Source organism: Lithobates pipiens, unplaced genomic scaffold (genome assembly GCF_037356315.1).
Source record: "Lithobates pipiens isolate NorthernLeopardFrog02 unplaced genomic scaffold, aLitPip1_a1.2 Scaffold_18, whole genome shotgun sequence".
NCBI lineage: Eukaryota > Metazoa > Chordata > Amphibia > Anura > Ranidae > Lithobates > Lithobates pipiens.
Genome location: NW_027507758.1, coordinates 637641867 through 637668809, shown reverse-complemented (window position 1 = coordinate 637668809; position 26943 = coordinate 637641867). Strand labels below are relative to the sequence as shown.

Here is a 26943-nt window from a genome sequence, read left to right as displayed (position 1 = left end):
ACAGAAGCAGTCCGGTATAAGTTATTTCTGTAGGTATTTGAGTTGTTACACATAGCGCAGGTTTTATTCTATTTATATTGGTGACATAATTGCCCAAATCTGGGGATCAGGAGCCATTTCCACCCTTTACTCTCGGCTGGGGCTCTTTGTATCCATATAACAGATGTTCTACATGACTAAATCTGATATCAGTTTTACTGCAAAATCAAAGGGGCCAAAATGTCTCCCCCCCCGAGCAGTAATATATTTCTATCCCCCTTGGTGGGAGTGGAGCTGACCCATCTATAAGGATATACAGTACATATACACATAGCACAAGGCCGGGTTCACACTACGAGATGGTTCTGCAGTTCCTCTGATCTCCACAAGATGGTGATCTCACATCTTCTTAGACAGGAAGTCTCTATGGAAGACAGGAAGTGATGTCAGGTACACACAGGAAGTTCCGGGTGAGAGGTGAGTCAGGAGGAAGTAGAGAGAAGACGTTGCTGGAAGAGGCAGTAGAGGAGGTAATAAGATCTTATTTTCTATTTACACCCAGAACCCCCCCCCCCCCCGTCATGTCCGTCCTCTTCCTCCATAGTCACTGTGATGTCTTTTATCTCCAGCAGATGATGATACACACATATATAGTGTGGAAATGTAGAATATCCCCGTATATAACAATGAGGGGATTTCTGGTCTGTACCACGAGGGGAGTTATTGATGTCAGTAAATGTCGGTTGCAGACATTGTATGTGGGGGGAATGAAATGATAATAAAGGTCGGGATTAGGGAAGATTTCTGTAATATTTTATACGGAAATGATCGGCGCCCCTCCAGAGACACTATGATGAGTCTCACAATAGGGGTCTGAAAGGGACAGGATTTTGGGGGGATGAGATGGTAAATCCGGAGTGGGGGGAGGGGCAATTTTATCAAAAAGACATTCAGATGGGAATGAAAATGGATTTTCCAGCTGAATACAAATGTTCCAGCTGGACTGAATATTGATTCAGCTGTTTGTTTTTGATCTGTTTTATGCATCTTTATAGTATTTTTATACTGTTTTGACAGTTATTGATGATTATAAATAACGTGTTATATGAATTTAGTGAAATATGATGAGATAGAAGATGTGTAAGTTATTCCGGGCTATAAACGGTTAACGAATCTAAGTGGGGGTAGGAGCATTTTTTTGGACCTCTTCACCTGCCAATCGCCCTCCTGGACAAAGATTGGCATTTTCGAATCCAAACACATTGCATGTCACCAGATAGTGGAGGAGCCCTCTCTGTTTACATCTAAGAGGTATCCCACCATCCCCTGGAGAATCTGTGGCCCGTGACTTCCCGTATTCCCCATATACTGCTACATGCCAATTATGGCTCAGGGGTTTAGTACACGCCCCACACTATACTATATACTGTCCAATCTTGAGCCTAAAAGCCCTCAATCACTTTGTAAAAGTGCAGAGGTTCAGAATGGAATCAGTTCACTCAGTAGTCGCTGCAGTCCATCAAGGGGTCTCCCTGGTGTCCTTGGACATCCAGGATGCGTACCCGCACATACCCATATGCCTTTGTCATCAAAATTTCTGTGATTTGCAGTCGGGGAAGCCCACTACCAGTTTGTGGCTCTTCCTTTTGGTCTGGCATCAGCCCCCCGAGTCTTTACCAAGGTATTGGCTCCAGTTTTGGCGTTGCTGCGGCAACGTGGGATCGCGATCGTGGGATACCTAGACGATTTCCTCCTGAGGGCATCTTCTGCCTCAGAATTAGAGTAGATGTGGCGATCACCATGCAGACCCTGCAAGAATTCGGGTGGCTGTTGAACCTAAAGAAGTCTGTGATTGCACCGACTCAGCGTCTGGAGTACCTAGGCTTGCTGCTGGACTCCATGGAAGTGAAAGTTTTTCTCCCTTCAGAAAAACTGCAGACTCTCAGATCTGCGGTAAACTGCTTATGTACCGCAAGTGGTCATCGCTCCGCTTGTACATTCGAGTCATGGTAGCCTCCTTTGAAGCAGTATCTTATGCCCAGTTCCACACCAGAGTCCTGCAGAAGGAGATTTTGACAAAATGGGACAAATATCAGTTGTCCCTGGATCAACAGATCTAGGTGAGCCAGTCAGTCAGAGACTCACTGATCTGGTGGTTGAGGTCCCCGGTGATTCAGTCCGGGAAATCGTTCCTACTTCTAAAGTGGACAGTGATCACAACGGATGCCAGCCTATCTGGCTGGGGTGGAGTGATGTGGGTTCAGTCGGCTCAGGGCCTCTGGTTGACGGAAGAATCCAAGTTGCCGATCAATCTGCTTGATTCGAGAGCAATCAGGCTGTGCCTCTCCACTAGGGCTGAAACAACTAATCGATTAATCGACAACTAATCGATTATGAAATTAATCGATTACTATTTTCATAATCGATTAATCAGGCAGTAACATAATAGGGTTATAAATAAATAAATAAAATGAGCCCTTTATAGTAAAAAAATATAATCACTACTGTAAATATTACTTTTAGGGATGGCCGAACGGTTCGCCCGGCGGTCGTTTCGCGGTGAATTTCCACTCCACCTTCCATCACGCCAAGCTCACGTTTTTCTGCAAAAAGGCAGGCTTCCGTGGGCCTAATGTTCGAGCGTAAAAAAATGATGACGCTGGATAACCCTCTTGCCCAACGGTTGACGGCTGGCTTGTCAGAACTCATAGCCCGCCAACTACTGCCATATAAACTGGAGGACTCGGAGGCCTTTCGCACATTTGTGGCCATTGGAACACCACAATGGAAGGTCCCAGGAAGGAAGTATTTCTCAGAGAAGGGCATCCCAGAGCTATATGGCCATGTTCAGCGGCAAGTGAATGTATCTCTGGCACACAGTGTCGGTGCCAAGATACGTCTGACCACAGACACGTGGTCTAGCAAACACGGGCAGGGAAGGTATATCACTTTTACTGCCCACTGGGTGAACCTTCTGACGGCCGTCAAGCATGTAACCCGTGGCACCCGTGTAGATTTGGTTTTACCGCCACGGATTGCATGCAGGCCTGGCTCTTCTTCTCCTCCTCCTCCTACTCCATCCTCCTCCTCGGCTGACTCCTCCTTTTCTGCTGCTAGCGTCTCTTCCGCTGCGCCGCCCAAGCTTCCCAGAACCTATTCGACATGCCAGGTGAGACATTGCCATGCCGTGCTGCGTCTGTTGTGCCTGGAAGCCAAGAGCCACAATGGCCCGGCACTCCTTTCAGCTTTGCATTCACAGGCAGATCAGTGGCTAACACCGCTCAATTTAACAGTTGGTAAAGTGGTGTGTGACAAGGGTGCCAATCTGCTTAGTGTATTGAAACAGGGCAAAATTACACACGTGCCATGCATGGCACACGTCTTAAACTTGGTCGTGCACCAGTTCGTTGTCAAATACCCTGGGGTCCAGGACATCTTGCGGCAGGCAAGGAAAATCTCAGCCCATTTCAGAAGATCTTACATGGCCATGGCTCGCCTTGCTGACATTCAGCGGCGACACAATCTGCCGGTCAGATGTCTTATTTGCGATTGCCCGACGCGATGGAACCTCGACCGTCTATATGCTTGATAGTCTTCTCCAGCAGAAACGTGCAGTTAATGTCTACCTGTATGAACTCTGCGGCAGAACAGGTTCTGGGGAGCTGGGTTTTTTTTCACCGCGCCAGTGGCTGCTCATGCGCGACGCATGCAGACTTCTGCGGCCATTTGAGGAGATCACCAAACTGGTCAGACGCAGCCATGGCGCCATCAGTGACATGGTACCTTATGCCTTCTTTATGGAGCGTGCATTGCGTTGTGTCATTGATCAAGCTGTGGAGGAGCAGGAGCGGGAAGATGAGGAAGTTGCAATGCTGGATGAATTCCCAGGGGGGCTACTCTATCTGAGACAAGTGAACAACAGGAGTCTGAAGAGGAGTCAGAGGAGGATGGTGCCAGGGCGGATGAGGAGGAGCAAGAAGAGCATGCTTTAAACCTTTCTGGGATCCCTGTTGTTTTGCGTGGATAGGGAGAGGAGAATGAAGAGGACAACATTATCCTGGATGATGAGCAGGAGCCTGGCCACCACACCGCTTCCAGTTTAGTGCAAATGGGGGCCTTCATGCTCCAGTGTTTTAATAGGGACCCCCGTAAAAAAAAGCATAAGGGTCAAGGACTAGTACTGGCTGGCAACGTACTTAGACCCCCGGTACAAACACAAAATGGTGGAAATGTTACCGCTGTCAGAGGGCTGTCAGAATGGAGCACTTCCAGGCCTTGCTTCGAGAAATGCTGCATTCTGCTTTTGCGTGCGCTGGCAGAGGAGCAATTCCCACTCCCAGAGAAGGAGTTGCGGGTACCAATCCAACAGCGCCTTGAAGAAGAGGCCGGTTTGAAGATGTGTTGGTGACTTCGGATATGAGGTCATTCTTTCAGCCGACCCATCGACAGGTGTCATCCGGATCCAGCATCAGGGAACGCCTAGACCGTCAGGTGTCCGACTACATCGGGTTAACGGCTGATGTGGAAGCTCTGAGGAGTGATGAACCCTTGGACTACTGGGTGGGCAGGCTTGACCTCTGGCAAGAGCTTGCCCAATTTGCAATCGAACTGTTTGTTTGCCCCTCGTCCAGTGTCCTGTCCGAAAGGACGTTCAGCGCAGCAGGGGGGATCGTGACCGATAAGCGTACTCGCCTAGCTCACGACAGTGTTAACTACCTCACATTTCTAAAAATGAATGAGGCATAGATCTCGGAGGAATTCAACACATGTGACCAGTAGACCATGTATATGTCTATAAACATTTTTTTTAATCGAGCACACAGACCTTCTTTCTTCATTTGGCTCACTTCCTTGTCCAAAAAAAACACACCGTACTATATGCCCGTACCCTCCTCTTTGAAGAGGTTGAGCGGTGTCATATTTCTACTGGGGCTTCTTATTATGAGGGGCTCCCACCATCCCTGTGCTGTGCTGACTTACTCCTGGGGCTGCTTATTATGAGGGGCTCCTACCATCCCTGTGCTGTGCTGACTTCCTCCTGGGGCTGTACCTCTGCTGTGCATATTATGAGGAGCTCCCACCATCCCTGTGCTATGCTCATTATGAGGGGCTCCCACCATCCCTGTGCTATGCTCATTATGAGGGGCTCCCACCATCCCTGTGCTATGCTGACTTCCTCCTGGGGCTGCTTACGGTGCAGGTGTCAGTGCTGTATATCGCGGTGCTGGTGTCAGTGCTGTATATCACGGTGCTGGTGTGAGTGCTTTATGTCACGCTGCTGATGTCAGTGCTCTCTATCACGGTGCTGTTGTCAGATCACTCTATCACGGTGCAGGTGTCATTGCTGTATGTCACGCTGCTGCTGTCAGTGCTCTCTATCACGGTGCTGCTGTCAGTGCTGTATATCACGGTGCTGGTGTTAGTGCTTTGTCACGCTGCTGATGTCAGTGCTCTCTATCACGGTGCTGTTGTCAGATCACTCTATCACGGTGCAGGTGTCATTGCTGTATGTCACGCTGCTGATGTCAGTGCTCTCTATCACGGTGCTGCTGTCAGTGCTGTATGTCACGGTGCTGGTGTTAGTGCTTTATGTCACGCTGCTGATGTCAGTGCTCTCTATCATGGTGCTGTTGTCAGATCACTCTATCACGGTGCAGGTGTCATTGCTGTATGTCACGCTGCTGATGTCAGTGCTCTCTATCACGGTGCTGGTGTCAGATCACTCTATCACGGTGCAGATGTCATTGCTGTATGTCACGCTGCTGGTGATCATCTCCTGCACCCTCTTCTTTGCCTACCCTGACCTTCCCTCTCCTCCATTGCCTTCATGCGCTCCACAGTCCTGAATTGTCACAACAATTTCACATATAAAAAAAGAATGCTTGTAGTTGTCGATCCCAGATTCACCTCATACATGTGTTATGTCATTGGCCATGTGGTGGGACTATGTTTGCACAGCTATTAATTATTTTGTGGCTGCAAATTTGCAAAGTTCGCCTCCCAGTGAAGTCAATGGGGGCCACCGCGAACGTTACGGTTCGCAAACTATCGGCCGCGTTTGCGGTCCGCGTTTGCCAAACGTCCCGTCGGAAGTTCATCCATCACTAATTACTTTCACTGTTCTACAGTAAAAAAATGAACCCCTTCCAGTAGTGATTATCTGCTGTTTTGTACTATAAAGGGCTAATTTTAGTATTTTTAACCCCATTATGTTACTAAACATCTTAGGCCTGGTTCACATCTATATGTTTATTGGTGCTTTTTGCAGAAACGCTCTACAGTTCATTTACATGGTTTCCTATGGGACACGTTCATATCTGTGCTTTTTTCAGCCGCTGCATATTTGGAAAGGGTCAGGGACTTTTAACGCAAAGCGGTGCTTTTTTGATTAAATATACTTCAATGGAGAAGCTGCAGAAAAGAATGTAATGCGCAAATTGCAGTAAAATCATGTGCGCAAAAGTCAAAACGCGCAGCAAAAAGCACTGCAGAAACAGATCAAAAGCAAAAACTGCATAGGTGTGTACCGAGCCTTATGCTGACCTCACGGATCAATTTTCAGGTGAGAATATTCCGATGAAAAATCTTTGTACATTTGCTGAATGAAAGAATGTTGTTTGAAATTTTCACTTCATTTCTGAGCAAAAAACAAATACACTGTGTAAAAAATTCCTTTGACCAAGAAGTTTTCTATTATTTCCAAAATTTTCCCGTCACTGTGGTTGAAAATGAATGTCAATTTGACCCACTTTTTTTTTTTTAAAGGTTATTAACCGATTAATCGAAACAATAATCGGCCAACTAATCGATTATAAAAATAATGGTTAGTTGCAGCCCTACTCTCCACATGGTTGATGAAAATTCAGGGGGTCCGATCAGGATCCAGTCAAACAACGCCACAGCTGTGGCATACGTCAATCACCAAGGGGGAACAAGAAGCTCAGCCTCTGCACGGGAGGTCGCTCACATACTTCGGTGGGCAGAGCGACAACGTACCAGCCCTGACGGCCATTTACATCCCGGGAGTGGAGAACTGGCAGGCGGACTATCTGAGTCGCCAGATGTTGGACCCAGGAGAATGGACATTGCATACGGAGATATTCAGGTTACTGTGCCTGAGGTGGGGCACAACAGAGGTGGATCTTCTGGCCTCCCATTTCAATCGGAATGTGCCAAGATTCGTGTCCAGGACAAGCGATCCATGGGCAGACGCGTCAGATGCGCAGGTGGCTCCGTGGGATCAGTACCAGCTGATCTACGCCTTTCCTCCACGGAAACTTACCACGCCTGCTTTGCAGAGTGGAAGCCAAGGGGATTCCAGTATACTGGTTGCCCCAGATTGGCCTCAGCATCCTTGGTATGCAGACCTGGTGCGTCTGGTGGCAGATGCTCCCTGGCGACTGCCATTGCGAGAGGACCTTCTGTCTCCATCCTGCTTTACCATTGCTGGCTTTAACAGCATGGCTATTGAGAGCCAGGTGTTGAGGAACTGGGGTCTGTCAAACTCGGTGATCCCGACTATGTTGAGAGCACGAAAATCTTCTTCTCTGAAGATATACCATCGTACCTGGAAGGCCTACATCTCCATATGTGAGGGGAAAGGGTGGCATCTGTTAGGAATTTCCCTTGTGATCAGTAAAAAAACTCCGGGTAGTCTGAGAAGCAGGAAAATTTATTTCTGATGTGGCCCACAACAGAGAGACATGCTTACAGGATGAAAGCTGAAGAAAAATGTCTGCCAAAAGACTGTGTCCCGCCCTCACATACCCCATAAGAATAACATCTCTGTGCTTCTATTGGCTGAGGAAACAAATAACGTTGTCATGGTACGAACTAGTACCTTTATTCTTTTAGCTATGTTTTCCTGTACATTCTTAGGCTATCATATTTAGTTAAATCTAATGATTCTACAACTTACTATGGAGTTAATTAAGACAAAACAATACAATGAGTTAATACAATAATGTGCTCAGAAGTAAGTTTTTTAACAAATCAGTCTCAGGACTATTGTTTTTATAATAGTCACACAATAAACATTTAAAACTTTTCTAACAGCATCCGTGCTCCTTTTCTATATCCAGGATCCTGCTGTTTCTTCAGGAGTAGACCAGAAACTGACATTAAGCACCATTAAGGGGCAAATTTTAGCCTTGGCTGTCTTTTTTTCAGCGACCCCTGGCGTCTCACTCCTCTGGTGCGTCCACTGTTACCCCCATGGGATTTGAACCTGGTATTATCGGCGCTTCAAAAAACGCAGTTTGAAAATATCAGGGAGATTCCCCTGTTGACTCTTTCCCAGAAAGTGGTCTTTCTAGTGGCCATCACATCGACCAGGAGAGTTTCAGAACTGGCGGCCTTTTCTTGCAAGTCGCCCTATCTGGTTATCCACAAGGATAAGGTGGTGTTGCGGCCGCAACCGTCTTTTCTACCGAAAGTGGTCTTGGCTTTTCCTATCAATGAGCACATCTCTCTGTCCTAAGCCGAAACACCCTAAGGAGGTGGCCCTTCACGCTCTGGACGTGGTTCGGGCTCTGAAGGTGTATTTGTCTACCACTGCTCCCTTTCGGGAGTCAGGCTCGCTGTTTGTTTCGGTGGCTGGTCCCAAGAAAGGCAATACGGTCTCGTCAACCACCATTTCCAGGTGGATCAGACAGATTGTAGTACAAGCCTACGCCTTGAAGGGGCAGGTTCCCCCTTTTCCGGTCATTGCACACTCCACAAGGGCAAGCGGAACATCTTGGTCCTTCCGACACCACGCGTCTGTCGTTCAGGTGTGTAAAGCGGCGACCTGGTCGTCTGTCCACACGTTTACCAAGTTCTACAAGGTAGACGTCAGTGCATCGGCTGATGCCTGTTTTGGCCGCAAAGGCTTGCAGGTGGCGGTATAGTTGCAATTGAATATGCAATATATTTCTTTTTTTTTCGATAAAAGCACAGTAATATTAAGTTAATGCGCTGTTGCATTACATTCCGCAGTTTTTTTTGTGCAGTTGTGGGTAAGTCACTCCTGTTGAGGGTACCCTGGTTTTGTGGTGGATTTCTCCGCGCACTGTTGTTTTTTTGTTGGTAGTTACACTAGTTCCCACTTGCCACGGTGGATGAAGTTTTTATGCTGTTTTCCCAATGGTTATGAGAGGAGCTGTGTCGGTCAGTGAATATAAGAGAAAATAGGATTTTTTGTACTCACTGTAAAATTCCTTTTTCTGTAATTCACCGACCGACACAGCACCTGTCCCTCCTTTTTATCTTTATGTTATACTGCTTGTTGAAGTACTGATGACTGCATGGCAGGGTGGAGGGTTGTTGCTCAAGGGACCGCCCCCGGGCGGAACTAAGAGTTCTGAGTGTTGTATTACAGCTAATGCATAGTACCTCCTAGTAATAGGGCATAACAACCCAATGGTTATGAGAGGAGTGGTGAATTACAGAGAAAAGGATTTTACGGTGAGTACAAAAAAATCCTATTTTTCGGCAGCTGGACGTGTTGAGCTGCAACATGCCAGAGACTTGGTAGAGTGGATGACCAAGCCCTCCTCATCCTCCTCATCCTCTCTCACCCAGGCTCAGGGTACTGGCAAAGCAGCTTCCAACGCGGCCTCTTCCCTTGTCTCAATGGCATTAGTCACTCCTTCCCTAGCCCCACCATGTCCTCCCGAGGAGTCCCCGAACTGTTTGAGCACAGTGTTGGGTACATGCTCCATGAGGATGCCCAGCGTTTTGAAGGCTCTGGTGATGATACCCAGCTAGAAGAAGGCAGTAACGTGAGCCCAGAGAGAGAGGATGCCCAAGAAGGACAGCAATCTGGCAGTCCTGTTCCACCAGCTGCAGCATACTGCCAGGTTTGCTCCAGTGATGAGGAGGGAGGGGATGATGAGGTCACTGACTCCACGTGGGTGCCTGACAGGAGAGAGGAGGAGGAGGCACATCTCCAATGAGGCAGGGTGCCCTCCAGGGGCCAGCTTAAGGGCAGCACACTGACTGAATCAAACTGCAGAGCTCTGCCTGTGCAGGGCGCTGCCTCTGTGTGTTATTCCAAAAGTTCTTTGGTGTGGGCCTTTTTTGAGACGAGTGCATCAGATCGCACTGCTGCTATTTGCAACATATGTCTTAAGCGTATCTCGCGTAGCCAAAACATCAGCTGCTTGGGCACCACATGCTTGACCAGACATATGTTGACCTGCCATGCAGCTTGTTGGCAAGCGTACCCAAAAGATCCACACCAAAAAACCAAGCGGACCTCTCCTTGCTCCTCATCAGCTGGGATCTCCAACTCCACTATACATTCAGTCCTCTCTGAAACCTGCACTGAGTAGAATTAGGTGTGTCACAGCCAAGTACTTGCGGGCAACCTGCTAGTGGTACACCAATGTCCGATTGTACCAGGCAAATTTCCCTGCCCCAGCTGCTGGACCGTCGAAAGACGTTCACTCCCCGCCATCCACATGCCCAGCGGTTGAATGCTAGCTTGGCTAAATTGCTAGCATTTCAACTGCTGCCTTTTCAGTTGGTAGACTCGCTCCCCTTCTGTGAGTTTGTGCAATGTGTGGTTCCTCAGTGGCAGGTCCCCAAATGCCACTTTTTCTCATGGAAGGCGATTCCGGCTCTCTACCGGCATGTGGAAGGCAATGTCCATGCCTCGCTGTACAGGGCAGTCAGCGGTAAGGTGCATATTACCGCTGACTCATGGTCCAGCAGGCATGGACAGGAACATTGCCTATCTTTCACGGCACATTGGGTGACTCTGCTGGTAGCTGGGAAGGATGCAGGACAAGGTGCAGTAGTGTTGGAGGTTGTTCCGCCACCACACCTCCAAAATGCTACTACTGGTGATTCTGACACACCTCTCTCCTCCACCCCCTCCTCTTCTTCTTCCTCCATGGCCTCTTCCTGTGCTTTGTCCTCAGAACCAGCGGTGCTCCGTAGGCATTTAAGGGGCTACACAAGTACGCAGGCAAAAAGATGCCATGTGTGCTTGCGCTGGTGTGCTTGGGGGACAGGAGCCACACTGGGGCAGATATTTTGTCAGCTCTGCAGGGGTAGGCTGAGAGGTGGTTGATGCCACGCCAGCTTAAGCCAGTAATGGTGGTTTGCGACAGTGGCACCAACCTCCTCTCCGCCCTCCGACAGGGACAACTGACCCATGTGCCCTGTGTGGCTCAAGTCCTTGGTGGTGCAGCGGTTCTTGGGCAGGTACCCGGGCTTACAGGATGTCCTGAGACAGGCCAGGAAAGTCTATGTGCATTTCCGCCGGTCATATAATGCCAGTGCTCGGCTGGCTGACCTCCAAAAGGAATTGAACCTGCCCAAGAACCGCCTAATCTGTGACATGTCCACCAGGTGGAACTCAATGTTGGGCATGCTGCAGCGGCTGCACATGCAGCAGAGGGCCATCAATGAGTACCTGTGCGACTACGGCACCAGAACAAGGTCAGGGGAGCTCTGTTTTTTTTTCCCCACGGCAGTGGGCCATGATCAGGGTTGCATGCACTGTCCTGTCACCATTTGAGGAGGCCACAAGGATGGTGAGCAGTGACCGTGCATGCATCAGTGATACTGTACCTGTTGCCCACCTGTTGGAGCAGATGCTGCGTGGAATAATGGACAGGGCACTAGAGGCAGGAAAAGGAGGACTTCCTCTCAAGGCCCCCTTTATCCAGGCAGTGTTCCTGCTGGCCCGCCGATCACACGGAAAGAGGAGGAGGAGGATTGTGTCAGCATGGAGGTGGAGCCTGGCACTCAGCATCAGCAGCAGTCTTTTAGGGATCATTTACAGTGCCGAGAAACCCGTGGACTTTTACGTGGCTGGGAGGATGTGCCTGTGGATCATGTCATCCTTAGTGACCCAGAGGATTCCGGACCGAATGCCTCAGCTAACCTACACTGCATGGCCTTCCTGATCCTGCAAAGCCTGCAGAAGGATCCTCGTATTCAGCGGATCAAGGAGAGTGATCATTACTGGCTGGCAACTCTCCTTGATCCACAGTACAAGGGTAAGGTTGCAGACCTTATCTTGCAGTCGCAGAGGAAGCAGAGAATGAGACATCTTCGGGAGGCCGAAAGGTCTGTGCAACGCGTTCCCAGAGACTAGGAGGTTACAAATTACTGGTCCTGGACAATGTGTTGCTAAGGCTTGGGTCAGTCACAGAAGGAGTGGTGGAGAAGGTGGCCGTCTGACCGATGCGTTCAGCCCCAAGGTATGATCGAGTCCAGCAACCATCACCAGCATCTGATTTACATGGTGCAGGAATACCTAGGGGCAAGGTCAGACCTGGACACCTTTCCCACAGAAAATACTCTGGGTTACTGGGTCTTGAGGCTGGATCACTGGCCAGAGCTTGCACAGTATGCAATTGAGCTATTGGCCTGTCCTGCATCCAGCGTTCTTTTGGAACGCACATTGAGTGCTGCTGAAGGCTTTGTAACCGATCACAGGGTGCGCCTGTCCACCGACTCGGTTGATCTGCTGACCTTCATAAAGATGAATCAGTCTTGGATCACCACCAGCTACCAAGCACCTGAAGCTGATGTAACCGAATATTTTTTTTTAATTTCAGACCCCTTTAAGACTGCCTATGCTGATGCTGAGTGACTATCCTGTTATGCTGACTGACTATCTTCTTCCTCCTCAATGATCCTGCTGATAGCTTGGAAGAACATTTTTGGTTCTGGGTGCCACTAGCAGTGGCTAAGGCCCAATATTTCAGCCCCTGTTTAACAGGGGCATGTAATTACAATTTTTGGTGCAATACTTTGCAGCAGGGCTCATTCCTGCGCTCCAACTAGAGTTTCTGTGAGGTGTTGCAGTGTTGTGGCACCAGTGCCTAAGGCCCAATTTTTCTGCCCCTGTTCAACAGGTGAATGTAATTACAATTCTTGATCTAATATTTCACAGCAGGGCCCGTTCCAGTGCCCACCAAGAGTAACTGTGAGGACTTACAGTGTTATGGCACCACCACCACCAAAGGCCCAATTTTTCTACCACTGTTCAACAATGGCATGTAATTACAATTCTTGATATAACAGTTCACAGCAGGGCGTTCCAGCGCCCACCAGGAGTCACTTTGAGGGCTTACAGTGTTGTGGCAACACCAACACCTTAGGCCCAAACTTCTGCAGAGCATATAGGGCAGGCCCCTACTTTAAAACATCCAACTTACAAACGTCTCCTACTTGCAAACGGAGACAACAGGAAGTGAGATGAAATATATCCCTAGGAAGGGAAATTCTCTCCTGTGAGAGTTGATATGGGAAAAAACGTGTCTCCTCTCCAATGATGCTTTATCCAGATCCTTGTTTTACTAAAAACCCCAAATTTTCAAAAAACATTTGTCATTGGGACAGAAAGTGAGGTGAAATCTTCTGAAGAGGGGCACAGATGGAAAATAAAATGTTACAGGGGTAATAACCCTTCCCTATGTTTTCCAAAAAGCTTTAAAATAGATTTTTTTGACTGGAGCTACACTTTAAAAATGTACCAGTTCAAAATTACAAACAGATTCTACTTAACAACAAACCTACATAGTCCCTGTCTTGTTTGTACCGCCTGTATACTGCTGTTCTGAGTATATAGGGCCTGGGGGCCCCACGCCTTTCCTTTTTTAAATTTGGGTACGGGGTTCCCCTTAATATCCGTACAAGACCCAAAGGGGCTGGTAATGTGCAGGGGGGCTACCCATGCCATTTTTCTCAATGATTTTCATCCATATTCCCGGAACCAGACATTACATTAAAACTGCAAGCAGTTTTAAATGACTTTTTTTTCCGTTAGAAATGTCATTTTGTGCAGGGACTGTTCTAAACACTGGAAACATGTGCCACTTCACAGGCATACTATTGTAGCACTAACCCCCGAAGGAGCTGCTGGTTATTTTTGGGCTTACCGTTACCTTCCGTTCTCTTTGTTGCACGTCTAGGGGATGTCCCGTGGTAGATGGCCCAGTAACTTGAGACTGACAATAGATCCACTTGAATGGATTTTATTTGCAAAACTCAAACCATTGAACAGTCTTTCAACTTGGGATCAGAGGGTTGGAAAAGGAAGTTCAGGTACTCTCAATGCCAAAGTTCAAAAAAACGCTAAAGAACTTGTCTACTTTGACTGCATCCAGAGAATAGCCATTCGCAGCTGGATGAACACTCAGGTTGGACAGTCCCTCTCTCACAAGGCCTAGCAGCCAACAACGTGCTTACTCAGGAACAAAGTCTTTGTCACAGATGTTGTTTCAGAACACGTAGGGAAACTAAGCTGTAGAACACTTGTAGGATACCTGGATCTTTCAGCCCACTTGGCGATATCCACAAGACCGGATTCTCTCGGATACTTCAGCCCTTCCAGGCTCTTGTTAAGAAACCAAGCCATACATGGTGTTCTTCCAAAGAGTCCTCCCCTGGAATGCTTGTACACTGGGTCTCTCCCGAACCGGAGATGGCCCCCATCCACCTCAGAATCCTCCTTTAGTTTCCTTGCCTCGGGCTAGCCAGCCCTGAGACATTAAATTCGGGTGGATGCACTCTCCAGGCCATAGCCTTCCTGTGGGCTGGTCAGGAGCACCAGGACCATGAAGTCAGCACCTCATACTGGACCGGAACCCCAAGATGTCCACATCTTAAATACCCTCTCCCAGAGGGCACAGGGAGAGGGCCACTCCCACTGACATGGCTCCGAAAAAGAGTAACTTAAGCACCAGACCATAGTTCCATGCCTGCCACAAGAGACAGTGCCCCCTGTGGCCAGGCTGAACATCTCACAGTCCAGTCAGACTGATGCAGAGGTCCAATTTAGTCAAATATACCCAAACCAAACTGCAGTTTTGGAAAAGTTTAATTTTTAAAAACGCATAGCGCATGCTCTTCAGGAGCCCACCGCTACACTATAGACACCCCCAGGCACAATATTTAAATAATTATTTCACTTTTTTTTTCACTTTACGCATCATTAAAATCAGTGCTCCCGACAAAACGGCCGTTTTTAAAACTTTTTTTTTTTGCATTGATACATGTCCCCTGGGGCAGGAGCTGGGTCCCCAAACCCTTTTTATGACAATAACTTGCATATTAGCCTTTAAAATTTGCACTTTTGATTTCGAAAGTTCGAGTCCCATAGACGTGGGGTTCTAAAGTTCACTCAAACTTTCCCTAGTGATAGGTTGTCATGAAATTAGATGTGTCATTTATGCTCCTAGAACACCTGATGGTACTCCTTGCATGTTGGCCAGGCTGTGAAAAAGTCTCACACATGTGGTATCACCATACTCAGGAGGAGTAGCAGAATGTGATTTGGTGTGTAGTTGCAAGAATGTATATGCTGTGTGAGAGAAATAACCTGTTAATATGACAATTTTGTAAAACAAAAAAAACAAAAAAATAAAAAAAATCTTTAGTTTGCAAAGAATTGTGGGAAAACAATGAAACTTAAAAAAACTCCCCATGCAACCGACTAAATAACTTGGGATGTCTACTTTCCAAAAAGGGGTCATTTGGGGGGTATTTGTACTTTCCTGGCTTGTTAGTGTCTCAAGAAATGAGATAGGCCTTCAGTACATCAGGTGTGATCAATCATTGGCACCATAGCTTGTAGACTCTATAACTTTCACAAAGACCAAATAATTTACACTAATGTGGGTTATTTATACTAAGGATATGTAGCTGTATAAATTTCGGCCAAAATGTATTAAGAAAAATTTCTAATTTGCTAAATTTTATGACGGAAACAAAGAAAAAAGCATGTTTGCACCAAATTTTCTGTATTTTTTATTTATAGCACAAAAAAAAACTCACTAGTGATTAAATACCATCAGAAGAAAGCTCTATTTGTGTGAAAAAAAGGACGCAAATTTCATTTGGTCACAATATTACATGACTGATTAATTGTTATTCACAATGTGAAAGCGCTGAAAGCTGAAAATTGGTCTGGGCAGGAAGGGGGTTAAAGTGCCCTGTAGGCAAATGGTTAAAAGACTGCATGCCAACAAAAATTAACTTTTGGCTGTTCACTCTCAAAAATTGGGTCATTTTGTGGATGTTACTACCGTCCTGGTGCTCCAAGGCCTCCAAAAATGTGATAAGTAGTCAAGAAATTAGATGTGTAATTTATGTGCCTAAAACACCTAAAGGTGCTCCTTGGATTTTGGACCCCTCTGTGTGGTTAGGCTGTGAAAAAGTCTCACATGTGGTATCACCATACTCATAAGGAGTATCAGAATGTGTTTTGGGGTGTAATTCTAAGTATGTCCATGCTGTGTGTAAAGCCCCATACACACTATCAGATTGTCTGCTGAGTTTTTCCTTCAGATTTACCAAAACTATATAATATGAGGACAAACCTTAGGAGTTTCAATGTGTATGCAATCAGGCAGGCCCTTCTACTACATGGTTTTGGTAAATCTGAAGGAAAAACTCAGCAGATAATCTGATAGTGTGTATGGGGCTTTAGAAATATCTTATTTGACAACTTTGTGTAAAAAATAAAAATAAATTTTAATTTTCTTTCCTGCATTTTTCAAAAACATTTTACAAAGAAAATGACATTTAAAAAAAAACTCACTATGCCTTTTAGATAATATGTCAGTGCAGGGCTCGACAAACCCCGGTCGCCAGGTCGCATTTGCGCCTAGATTTCGTGTCCTGGCGACTGGGGCAACGCTGCTGGGGTATCCTGTCTCCATTTGGACCCCGAACTCCGCCGCGCAATTCCATCGGGCCGCGCCGGCCAGTAATTGAGGCCGCGGCTTTGCGGCCTTCTAAAATCTTTCGGTAGTCTGGCGCCATCTTGTGGTGGATGTAGAAATTACACCCTATTCCAATAATGCTAATTCCTAATGGAGTGAAGCTCCCCTCCCTGTTTTTTGCCCAACAGTGAGTGTGGTGGCTGGTAAATGGCTTCTCATTATATTATATATATATTATTAAATTTATTAATTTATTTATTAATTTAATTATATATATATATATATATATATATATATATATATATATATATATATATATATATATATATATATATATATTTTTTTTTTTTTTAATTTTTTTTTTTTTTTTTTGTAAAAAGTAAAAAAAAAAATTATTTTAATTAAGGAAAAAAAAAATATTATTTGTAATCCTCCCTGCTTGACCCCTTTCACAAGGGCTGTCTAATCAGGTTCACCTGTCAGTTTTTCAGGCGGACCTGATCGAACCCTTAGCAGGGAAATGGCAGTAAATGAGCGGGAATATGTCGGAAATAATAGTCACATTCTTTTGTTAACCACTTCGTGCCCGCGCTATAGACGAAAGATGTCTACAGCGCGGACACCAATTGCCGGGAGAGCGTCCCTAGACATCCTCCTGTTTACTTCCCCTCTGCACACCGCCATGGGCGAGCATCGGGGAAGTTCTGTGTTGGCCGTGTCCCTTGGATACAGCCAATCACAGATCATGCTAAATGACCAATCACAGCGGCCATTTAGCACTCGAGCGGTGTGTCCAATGAGAGGTGATCTCATATGTGGGGGGCTGGGGGCTATCTTCCCCTCACTCGTCTCCATGTCAGGCCAGGGACAGGTCCAGATCGCCGTCACGGACCTGGCTCCTAACTTTTTTTAGCTGGCTCCTAGATTCCAAGCAAATTTGTCAACCCCTGTGTCAGTGTTTACTTTCTAAAATGTGGTCATTTTATGCGTGTTTCCATTGTCCTGGTATTCCAGGACCTCCAAAAATGTGTAGTTAGGAAATATGATGCGTTATTTATGCTCATTGAAAGCGCAATGGTGCTCCTTGGATTTTGGGTCCCTCTATACATCTAGGATTTACATTTATAGTTATAATTGTGAGATTGTCTATGCTATGTGTGAGAAATAACAATGGAAACTTTTTGGAAAAAAATGTAAATTATTTTCCAAAAAATGTCCCCAAAATTTTCCAAAAACATTGTGCCAAAAAGTTACAACTTCAGAAAAACTCACAATACCTCTTACTAAACACCTTGGATTGTCTACTCTCCCCCAAAAAAAGGTAATTTGGGGGACATTTATACTATCCTGACATTTTAGAACCTCAAGAAATAAGAAAGCCATCAGTACCTCAGGATTAAAAAGATTAAAAAAAAAATCTATATCCCATAGTTTGTAGACTCTATAACTTTCCTACAGACTAAATCGTATACACTGATCTGGGCTGTTTTTAACACAGAAATATATCAGAATACATTTTGGCTTAAACTTATGAATAACGATTATTTATTTGCAAAATTTTATAACCGAAACTAAGATTTTTTTTTTTCTTTTCAAAATTTCAGTATTTTGTTTATTTATATAGCAAAAGATTTAAAAAACAATGCGTGTTAGATACAAACAAAAGAAAATCATATCTGTCTAAAAAGAATAAAAATAATAAAAATGTAATTTGAGTAATTGGCATTAAAAGTGTGAGAGCACTGAAATCAGACAATTGGCCTGGGCAGGAAAGGGGTGAAGGTATCTGGTTCTGAGGTAGTTAAATGTACAGCAAACCTATTACCCCCTCACATCCACATCCTATTATTGTGTGACCAATACCGTCCAAATAATTCTTACTTTCATTTCCCAAAGTTCCATCTACAAGGAGACCTGTATAGATCAAATGACGGCACCAATGAGGATGGAGGAGGACCGGAGTCACATGACTGAGAAGATACTAAACTTCACCCTGGAGATCATCCACCTGCTGACCGGAGAGGTGAGGAGGATTCTGGGAGGTCACATGTCATCACTCTTATCTCTATTAATAAAACACAGACCTGACCAGAGAGGTGAGGAGGATTCTGGGATTCTAACATGATATTCCTATTGGTTCCTCAATACAGAGATTTCCTGTTGTGAAGTCAGGTGATCATATGACCATTACAGTGCCTCCATGTGACTCCCTAAAACCTGAGAGACACAACATGGAGAAGATTCTAGAAGTCACCAAGAAGATGATGGAGCTGCTGACAGGAGAGGTGAGTGGTGCTGGGAATTCTGGGACATTATCCAGTAACAGACAAGGGATGTGTCTGGATAGTGACTGTATCGTTGTGTGTGTCAGGTTCCTATAAGGTGTCAGGATGTCACTGTCTATTTCTCCATGGAGGAGTGGAAGTATTTAGAAGGACACAAGGATCTCTACAAGGACGTCATGATGGACAATCAGCCGCCCCTCACATCACCGGGTAAGAGGAGACTTTATTGTAAAGGAGAGAGCAGTACGGAGGCTCCACCTAGATCCCCCATCATCTGATAAACACATAGAAACAATGTATTCAGTCAGTGTGTGTTTTCTACAGATGGATCCAGTAATGGGAACCCACCAGAGAGATGTCCCCGTCCTCTGTATTCCCGGGATTCCACACAGGAAGGTCACACCATCCCCCACCATCATCAGGTAGATGATTGACAAGTACTAGCAGTTATGATTTATACACAGCATGTTTGTTACAATGAATGTTTATTATATATTGCAGAGTGGAAACCTCGGGGGTGATAATATTGATGTTAAAGAAGAGTATAAGGAGGAGGATGAGGAGTATGGAGTGATGGAGGAGTTTTCAGAAGGACACAAGGATATGATGGAGCCACCAAATACCAGGAACCCCCCAGAGAGATGTCCCCGTCCTCTGTATTCCCGGGATTCCACACAGGAAGATCACACCATCCCCCACTGTTACAAGGTTGGTGGGATGGAGGTTATAAAACACAGACTCATGGAGACAATGTGTGGATTTTCTATGTGATGTCACAATAATAAATCTTCTATCTTACAGATGATATTCTCTCTCATTTTCTTGATTTAGAGTGGAGATCCAATCGATATAGAATTTGAGGTTAAATCAGAAGAAGAAGAGAGGTATGTGAGGGATGATCAGCAGTCTATGGAGGAGGATGGAATAACGGGGACATTTATAGAGGAGGACACTCCTACAGAGATCAGCACAGGTGGGTCATTAACACTAAATACATTCCTCCCCCCATACTGCTCACTGATTGGTCCAGAGTAGGGCGGGGGCTGGGTGATATCAGCCTGTAATACCCCCCTGGTCACTTTCCTGAGCTGTGTTCCCCGTCCTGTATTCCTGGATTTCTCTCCGATAATCTTCCTTCTCTGTGCTGCCGACACAATTTATGTATCTAGACTGGATTTATGGAGATTCTGGGGTTTAGCTGGAACCAAAATGTTGAATTTCAACATAGGCGTTGCTCTACCTCGGCCTCTGGGGCATGCCTCTTTGGTATTGTGTCCCATACCCAGGTCTAGCAAAATCTCTGACAGAACAATCCCCCAGGATTACTTGTTCTGTTGTCTGCTGGCTGTGCCGGGTGGAGGGATATGTCTGTATAGTCTCAGACCCAAGTCACTGAGTGCAGTCTCAGGAGATGGGAGGCAGCGGTGTGGGATCTCTGCAACTTGTCTCAAATAAGCATTTAAGCTTCCACTGATTACTGAATACCAATATTATGAGTCCTGACCCTTACACTGTATAATTTATATTCTACATTACATACTCCTAACCCCTGCACTTTATACTCTATAATGTACATTACATCATTATGATACTATATAGTCCTATCTGTTGTATCTTATACAATATGTTGTACATTACATAGTCCTGACTTCTGCTCTCTTCCCCTCTACCCACTGCTATATATACACATAATATGTATTCTCTTTTGTTACACCCATTTAGTACCAGCTGGACATTTTATATCTGATGATGTGATTGGAGCACAGACTTTTACATGGTGATAATAATGTGATAACGTTCTCAGACTTTGGGACCTTAAACAGAAAGTGATAATGAGGGAGGAGTCAATAACCCAATGATGGGGGTCTTCAGGATCAGTCCAGTCCTCATCTTGGTTGTTCTCCCCCCATCCTCACTCTCTGACCTCTGGTGGGGCTCAGCCCCGCTGTTATTCATGACTAAATCATGGACTAAATAAGGAAGTGCAGGACTTCTTGTGTTGGGAAGATGGCAATGAGTGATAGAGGGGGAGGGGACACTCGTCCTATAATCCCCTCATCCCCTCATCACTGTCACTCCTATAAAAGACAGTTCTCGTTGTTTCCTCACTCTCTGACTAAGGTCCATGAATAAAGAAATGATCTGGTAGGAGATCAGAGGACCCATTTACTAGTTACCTTGAGGGGGGAATTGTAAGATCCTCAGAGACAAAGCTGCCTGATGTGGGCGGAGTTCTGGTTTAGGGGAACCAATCAGCTCATGTCTAGTAATAATCTTTGTATTTCTATTTTAGTAGATGGACGGGAGATGAGGAAAACCTCAGAGGATTGTCTCACTTTGTCTCCAGACTGTAAAGTAGAAGATGAGGACATCACACAGTATAGTCCAGGAGAAAACCCGACTACCTCAAATGTCCATCCGGCACCACACAGTGTAGATGGACCATCGTATTCCTCTTATCCTGAGGAACCTCAGACTGTGAGGGACGGGGCCGTCCTTCCAACACAGAAGAGCTTCCCCTGTACTGAGTGCGGGAAGTGTTTCTGTCGTGAATCCAATCTTAGTGTGCATAAAAGATCTCATACAGGAGAGAAGCCGTATTCCTGTCCTGAGTGTGGGAAATGTTTTGTACAAAAATCATATCTTGTCACACATCAGAGATCTCACAGGGAGGCAAAGTCGTATTCCTGTACTGAGTGTGGGAAATGTTTTTTACATAAGTCTCATTTATACATACATCAAAGATTTCACACAGGGGAGAAGCCGTATTCCTGTACTGAGTGCGGGAAATGTTTCCCTTTAAAATCCAATCTTAATGTGCATAAGAGATCTCACACAGGAGAGAGGCCGTTTTCTTGTACTGCGTGTGGCAAATGTTTCTTAGTGAAGTCCCATCTTTATACACATCTGAGATCTCACACGGGCGAGAAGCCATATTCCTGTTCAGAGTGTGGGAAATGTTTTTCACAGAAGTCCAATCTTTCCACACATCAGGAATCTCACATGGGGCAGAAGCTGTATTCCTGTCCCGAGTGCGGGAAATGTTTTTCACAGAAGTCCAGTCTTTACACACATCAGAGATCTCACGCAGAGGAGAAGCCATATTCCTGTCCTGAGTGTGGGAAATTTTTTTCACAGAAGTCCCATCTTTTCAGACACCAGAGTTCTCACACGGGGGAGAAGCCATATTCCTGTCCTGAGTGTGGGAAATGTTTTTCACAGAAGTCCAATCTTTACACACATCAGAAATCTCATACAGGGGAGAAGCCGTATTCCTGTCCTCAGTGCGGGAAATGTTTTTTACAGAAGTGCGATCTTTACACACATCAGAGATCTCACACAGGAGAGAAGCCATATTCCTGTACTGAGTGCGGGAAATGTTTTTCACATATGTCCAGTCTTTATACACATCAGAGAGCTCACACGGGAGAGAAGCCGCATTCCTGTCCTGAGTGTGGGAAATGTTTTTCAGACAAGTCCAGTCTTTCCAGACATCAGAGATCTCACATGAGGGAGAAGCCGTATTCCTATCCTGAGTGAGGGAAGTATCCCTCACTGAAGTCCTGTCTTCCTGTATATCAGGGACCCCACACAACCCTCGAGGTGTATTAGTGCCTTGAGTGTGGGAAATGTCTTCTATATGAATGTTGCTGGACATCACAGCTCTCATGTAGGGAAGAAGCACACCCTGATATACACCTCAGATATACTCCATGGCTGATCTTCATCATGTAAGAAATCGTTCCAGGAGTTTTTTAAAAAAATGACTTGTCCGAGGGACTAAATTTGGGTCCCAATCTCCTTGTCCCTTATGATATACTCCTTGTTCCTCATCTACCAGAGAGCTCAGCAGCGGTGTGGGAGTTCATTGAAAACTACAAGCCGACATCGGCAAAGGACAGAACTCTGTGAATGAATGGCACGGCCGCGCTCTTTTCATAAAGTGACAGCTATGCGGGGAACTTCTCCCCACACTGCTGTCACACAGAGGACTCGGATCGCTGAGCCACTGCAGGAACAGCAACATGTAACATCTTCCCAACGTGAACATTTCCTTGAACACTTTCACTGCCAGAGCTGTTTTTGGCCCACATGTTTAACCATTTCAGCACCGGACACTTTCACCCCCTTCCTTCCCAGGCCAATTTTCAGCGCGGTCACACTTTGAATGACAATTGCGCGGTCATGTAACACTGTACTTATATGACATTTATCTTTTTTTCCCCCCCACAAATAGAGATTTCTTTTGGTGGTATTCGCTGAGGTTTTTATTTTATTTTTTGTGCTACAAATAAGAATAGACATATAAAAATGTGGAAACAAAAAGTTTTTCTTTGTTTCTGTTATAAAATTTTGTAAATAAGTAAGTTTTCTCCTTCACTGATGAGGAGGCACTAATATGCAGCACTGATGGGTGACACTGATGAGGAGGTACTGACAAGCATCCCTGATTAGCATCACTGGAGATCATCGCTGATGGACCTGTGCTAATAATAAATGCTTAATATCAGTTGCAGATCCCCCCCTGATCTGCTCTTCTCTACTCGTGCCTTGTCGGCATGAATAAAGGAAAACCATTAACCGGCCCTTCCTGGTTACCATGTGATGAGCTTTGATTGGACCCAGCTGATCACATGGTAAAGAGCCTACATCATAGGCTCTTTACCAAGATTGGAGATGCGGTGTGTCAGAGCAACACACCTCACCACCGATCGCTGCGTGCCCCAAGCGGCTCATTCTTCTGGATGTCATATGATGTCCCGTCAGGATAATGGAACCCTCGCCTGGCTGTCATTCTGTTATTGGCCGGGCAGGAAGGAGTTAAAAAATTTTTTTTAGACCTGAAGATTATATAAAACCCCCAAAACAGGATATGTTTTCTAAAAGCAGACACCTTAGAGAATAAAATATTGGTAGTTGCAATTTTTTATGTCACACGATATTATGGCAAAAGTCTAGGAAACACAACATTTCATTAAAAAAAACACGAAATTTAATTTTAGGGGGCACAAAAACACAATAAGTTACCCAATTTTTTGGTAAAATATAAAAGTCGAGGTTGCAACGAGTAGATAGACACCCAACATATAAAACCTTAAATTTGTGTGCACCTGTGAAATGGCGACAAACTTCAGTTCCCTATATTTTCTATAGGCAACGCTTTAAAAGCCCCCTATAGGTCATCAGTTTGGTGTCACGGAGGAGGTCTGGTGATAGAATTATTGCTCTCATTCTGGTGTGCGCCACGATATGTAATGTGTGTATCACAATCAACTTTTCAGGTGTAGGCGCCCCAATGTGTGAGTTTATGTTTGTACGTACGTGTAAAATAAATTTTGTACAATTAAAACACATTTACTTAACTTTTTTTTTCATCACATGGAGGACAAAATGATTTTTTGGTGACATGTTCTATTTAATGAGACATCTAGAGTCTAAAAGACCCCCAATGTACCCCCTGTGTTCCACTGAATGTAATGCAATACAGATCACACTGCATTATATTGTTTCCCGTCCTTGATAGTCAGGGAAACTGTCACCGGGGAACCGGAAGTGATGTCATACATGTCACTTCCGGGTCAGGAAGAAGAAGGGGAGTAGAGCGGATGTGTGTCCTCTCTCTTCCCTCCCCTCTACCCATTATCACCCGCTATGCTGGTCCCGTTTCCGCAGATCGGTAAGAGGAGCCCGGGATACATAGCGGATGTGTGTCGGGGTGGGGGCACATTACCGGAGGGGGGGTGTGTAAACATTCGTTCAGCCACCCGAATCCTTCCATCCGACAAGTAACCCTGCTCCTTGCTTTCCCACAGCAGGACCAAATGTTAAAAGAAAATGACCTGTCCGGCTCTCAGAACTGCATGCCCCGGGTGTCAGGCAATAGGAATTGTTCATCCCTGAGTTCATAAGGAGATCAGAGATAACCAAAGACATGGATGAAGTGTTGTACCGTGTTGGCCATTGATAGCAGTAGAAAAATAAAAATGACGTCATTACCTTTCATTGGCTGAGTACATTTTGTGATGTAAGATTTCACAAACACTTAGAGGTTTTTTTCTTTTTTCTATTAGTGGAACGATTATGACCGGCATTCACCCAGCTGTGATGAATATTGGATGTATTTTATTTCATACACTGATTTCCTTGGCTCCATCTAGTGGTCATAATGCAGTATTGTGCTATTTTTACTAATGGAGGTATGTCAGAAAAAATACCCCATTATGGGCACTAGATGGAGCTGACTATCATAGGAAATCACTTTGCTACATTATGGCCAAAATTTGAAACAGCTGGATAAGTATTTGTCCCATTAAACCTCTTGGTTTCCTTCATCAGACATGGCTTCATACTAATACCTGAGATCGTACTCATGCACTTAAAATTGCCAAAACAGCACACAGACCCCCCCAAGGTTCTTCTGTGTATTTGGGGGACCTTTGGAGGGTCTGTGTGCTGTTTATAAAAAAAGAAGCCGGCAATGAAATGTAATTTTCTGGCAATTTGAACTGATTAATTTTTTCTTTGTAATGCCGCATGCACACAACTGAACTTTCCAGCAGACTAGGTCCGACGGGATCAGTCGGTCGGACAATCCGATCGTGTGTGGGCTAATCCGATCATTTTTCCAAAAAAATCAGACGGATCTACAAATGGAACATGCTTCAAATCTGTCCGCCTGACTCAATTCCTATCGGGAAAACCGTTCGTCTGTATGCTGGTCCGACAGACCAAATACGACGCAAAGGAAGCTATTGGCTACTGGCTATTGAACTTCCTTTTTTAGTCTCGTCTTACGTCATCACGTTCAAAACGAATGGACTTTCGAACAGACTTAGTCCTTTCGTGTGTGGGCAAGTCCGTTCATTCGGAATGGTCAGTCGAAACTCCGCCAAAAGTCAGTTGGGAAGACCGCTGGACCTAGTCTGCCGGAAAGTCCGGTCGTGTGTGTGTACGTGGCATAAATGTCACTTGATCTGTAGCCTTTCCTACAGCAAGAATGAAAATAATGTATAGAGCCCCCTAAATACATGTGGATAAAAAAAATTGCCCAGCCAAATACAATAATATATCTGAAAAAATATTTAAATACAATTTAACTAGTGTATGTATTCATCTCCATACTGTGCTCCAATAATTAAACCGTGATGTTGAACACTCAGAATAAGGCTTGAAACTTCTGTTCGGAAAGTGTGATAAGAGAGGCCGCTTACCAGATAAGGTGGATCTCAGATTATAGGGATCAAACTCGCTCATCCATGGATCATTCAGCTTGTGAATACTCCTCCAGGGACTCCTCCAATGCAGGTATCCTTTCCGATACAGTGGGCTCCTATATTCAGGTGATATTCCTCACGAATGTGATGGCGTCTCTTTCTCAATAATCTCCAGCATTGGGATGTGTCACAAGATAGAAAGAAGAAGAGGCTTCATGGTGCAGTACTCCCGTTTTAAAAGATTCATTAAAAACTTCACAGGCACTGACAACCAAAGACAATGAAACAATATTTTTCAAACAGTCGCAGCCCAAGCCAGCCAGCTGGTGTGCGTGGTGATGTCAAGAACTGGTGCTCCACCCAACGCTTTTCCCCGTACAAGGCATCGACTGGGAAAATACATACCAGATCCTCTGAGTCTAAGGCCGCGTACACGCGACCGGACTTTTTGAGGGACTAGGTCCGACAGTCTTTCTGATGGACTTTCTGAACGAATGGAATTGGCCACACACAATCACACCAAAGTCCGACGGATTAGAATGTGATGACGTACGACCGAACTAGAATAAGGAAGTTCATAGCCAATAGCTGCCCTAGCGTTGGTTTATGTCCGTTGGACTAGCATACACATGAATGGATTTCTCGGTCCAGCGGAGTTCCGGTGGAAAAATTTAAAACGTTCTATTTCTAAAGTCCGCCGGATTTTTGGCAAGCAAAGGTCCGAAGGAGCCCACACACGATCGAATATATATACATCCCAGCTTTGTGCAGCTACATCTCCCTGCAGGCCATTAGTAT

At 45.4% G+C, this 26943-nt stretch overlaps 2 protein-coding genes across 3 annotated transcripts in view; one reads left to right on the top strand and one right to left on the bottom strand.

Moving 5' to 3' along the window:
• The window catches only part of LOC143986898 (uncharacterized), a 1277526-nt gene that overhangs the window by 1135060 nt on the left and 115523 nt on the right, over nt 1-26943 (bottom strand). The gene's annotated exons all lie outside the window — the stretch shown is intronic.
• Nucleotides 450-22677, top strand: LOC143989576 (uncharacterized). 2 transcript variants are annotated; one of them, XM_077489766.1, is made up of 8 exons: nt 450-509; nt 18543-18669; nt 18797-18931; nt 19018-19141; nt 19256-19353; nt 19433-19639; nt 19763-19904; nt 21225-22677. In XM_077489766.1, the coding sequence occupies exons 2-8, from the start codon at nt 18574-18576 to the stop codon at nt 22469-22471; spliced, it is 2049 nt and encodes a 682-aa protein (XP_077345892.1). In that variant the 5' UTR covers nt 450-509; nt 18543-18573; the 3' UTR covers nt 22472-22677. The 2 variants fall into 2 exon arrangements, with proteins under 2 accessions (XP_077345892.1, XP_077345894.1); XM_077489768.1 differs by lacking the exons at nt 19018-19141; nt 19256-19353.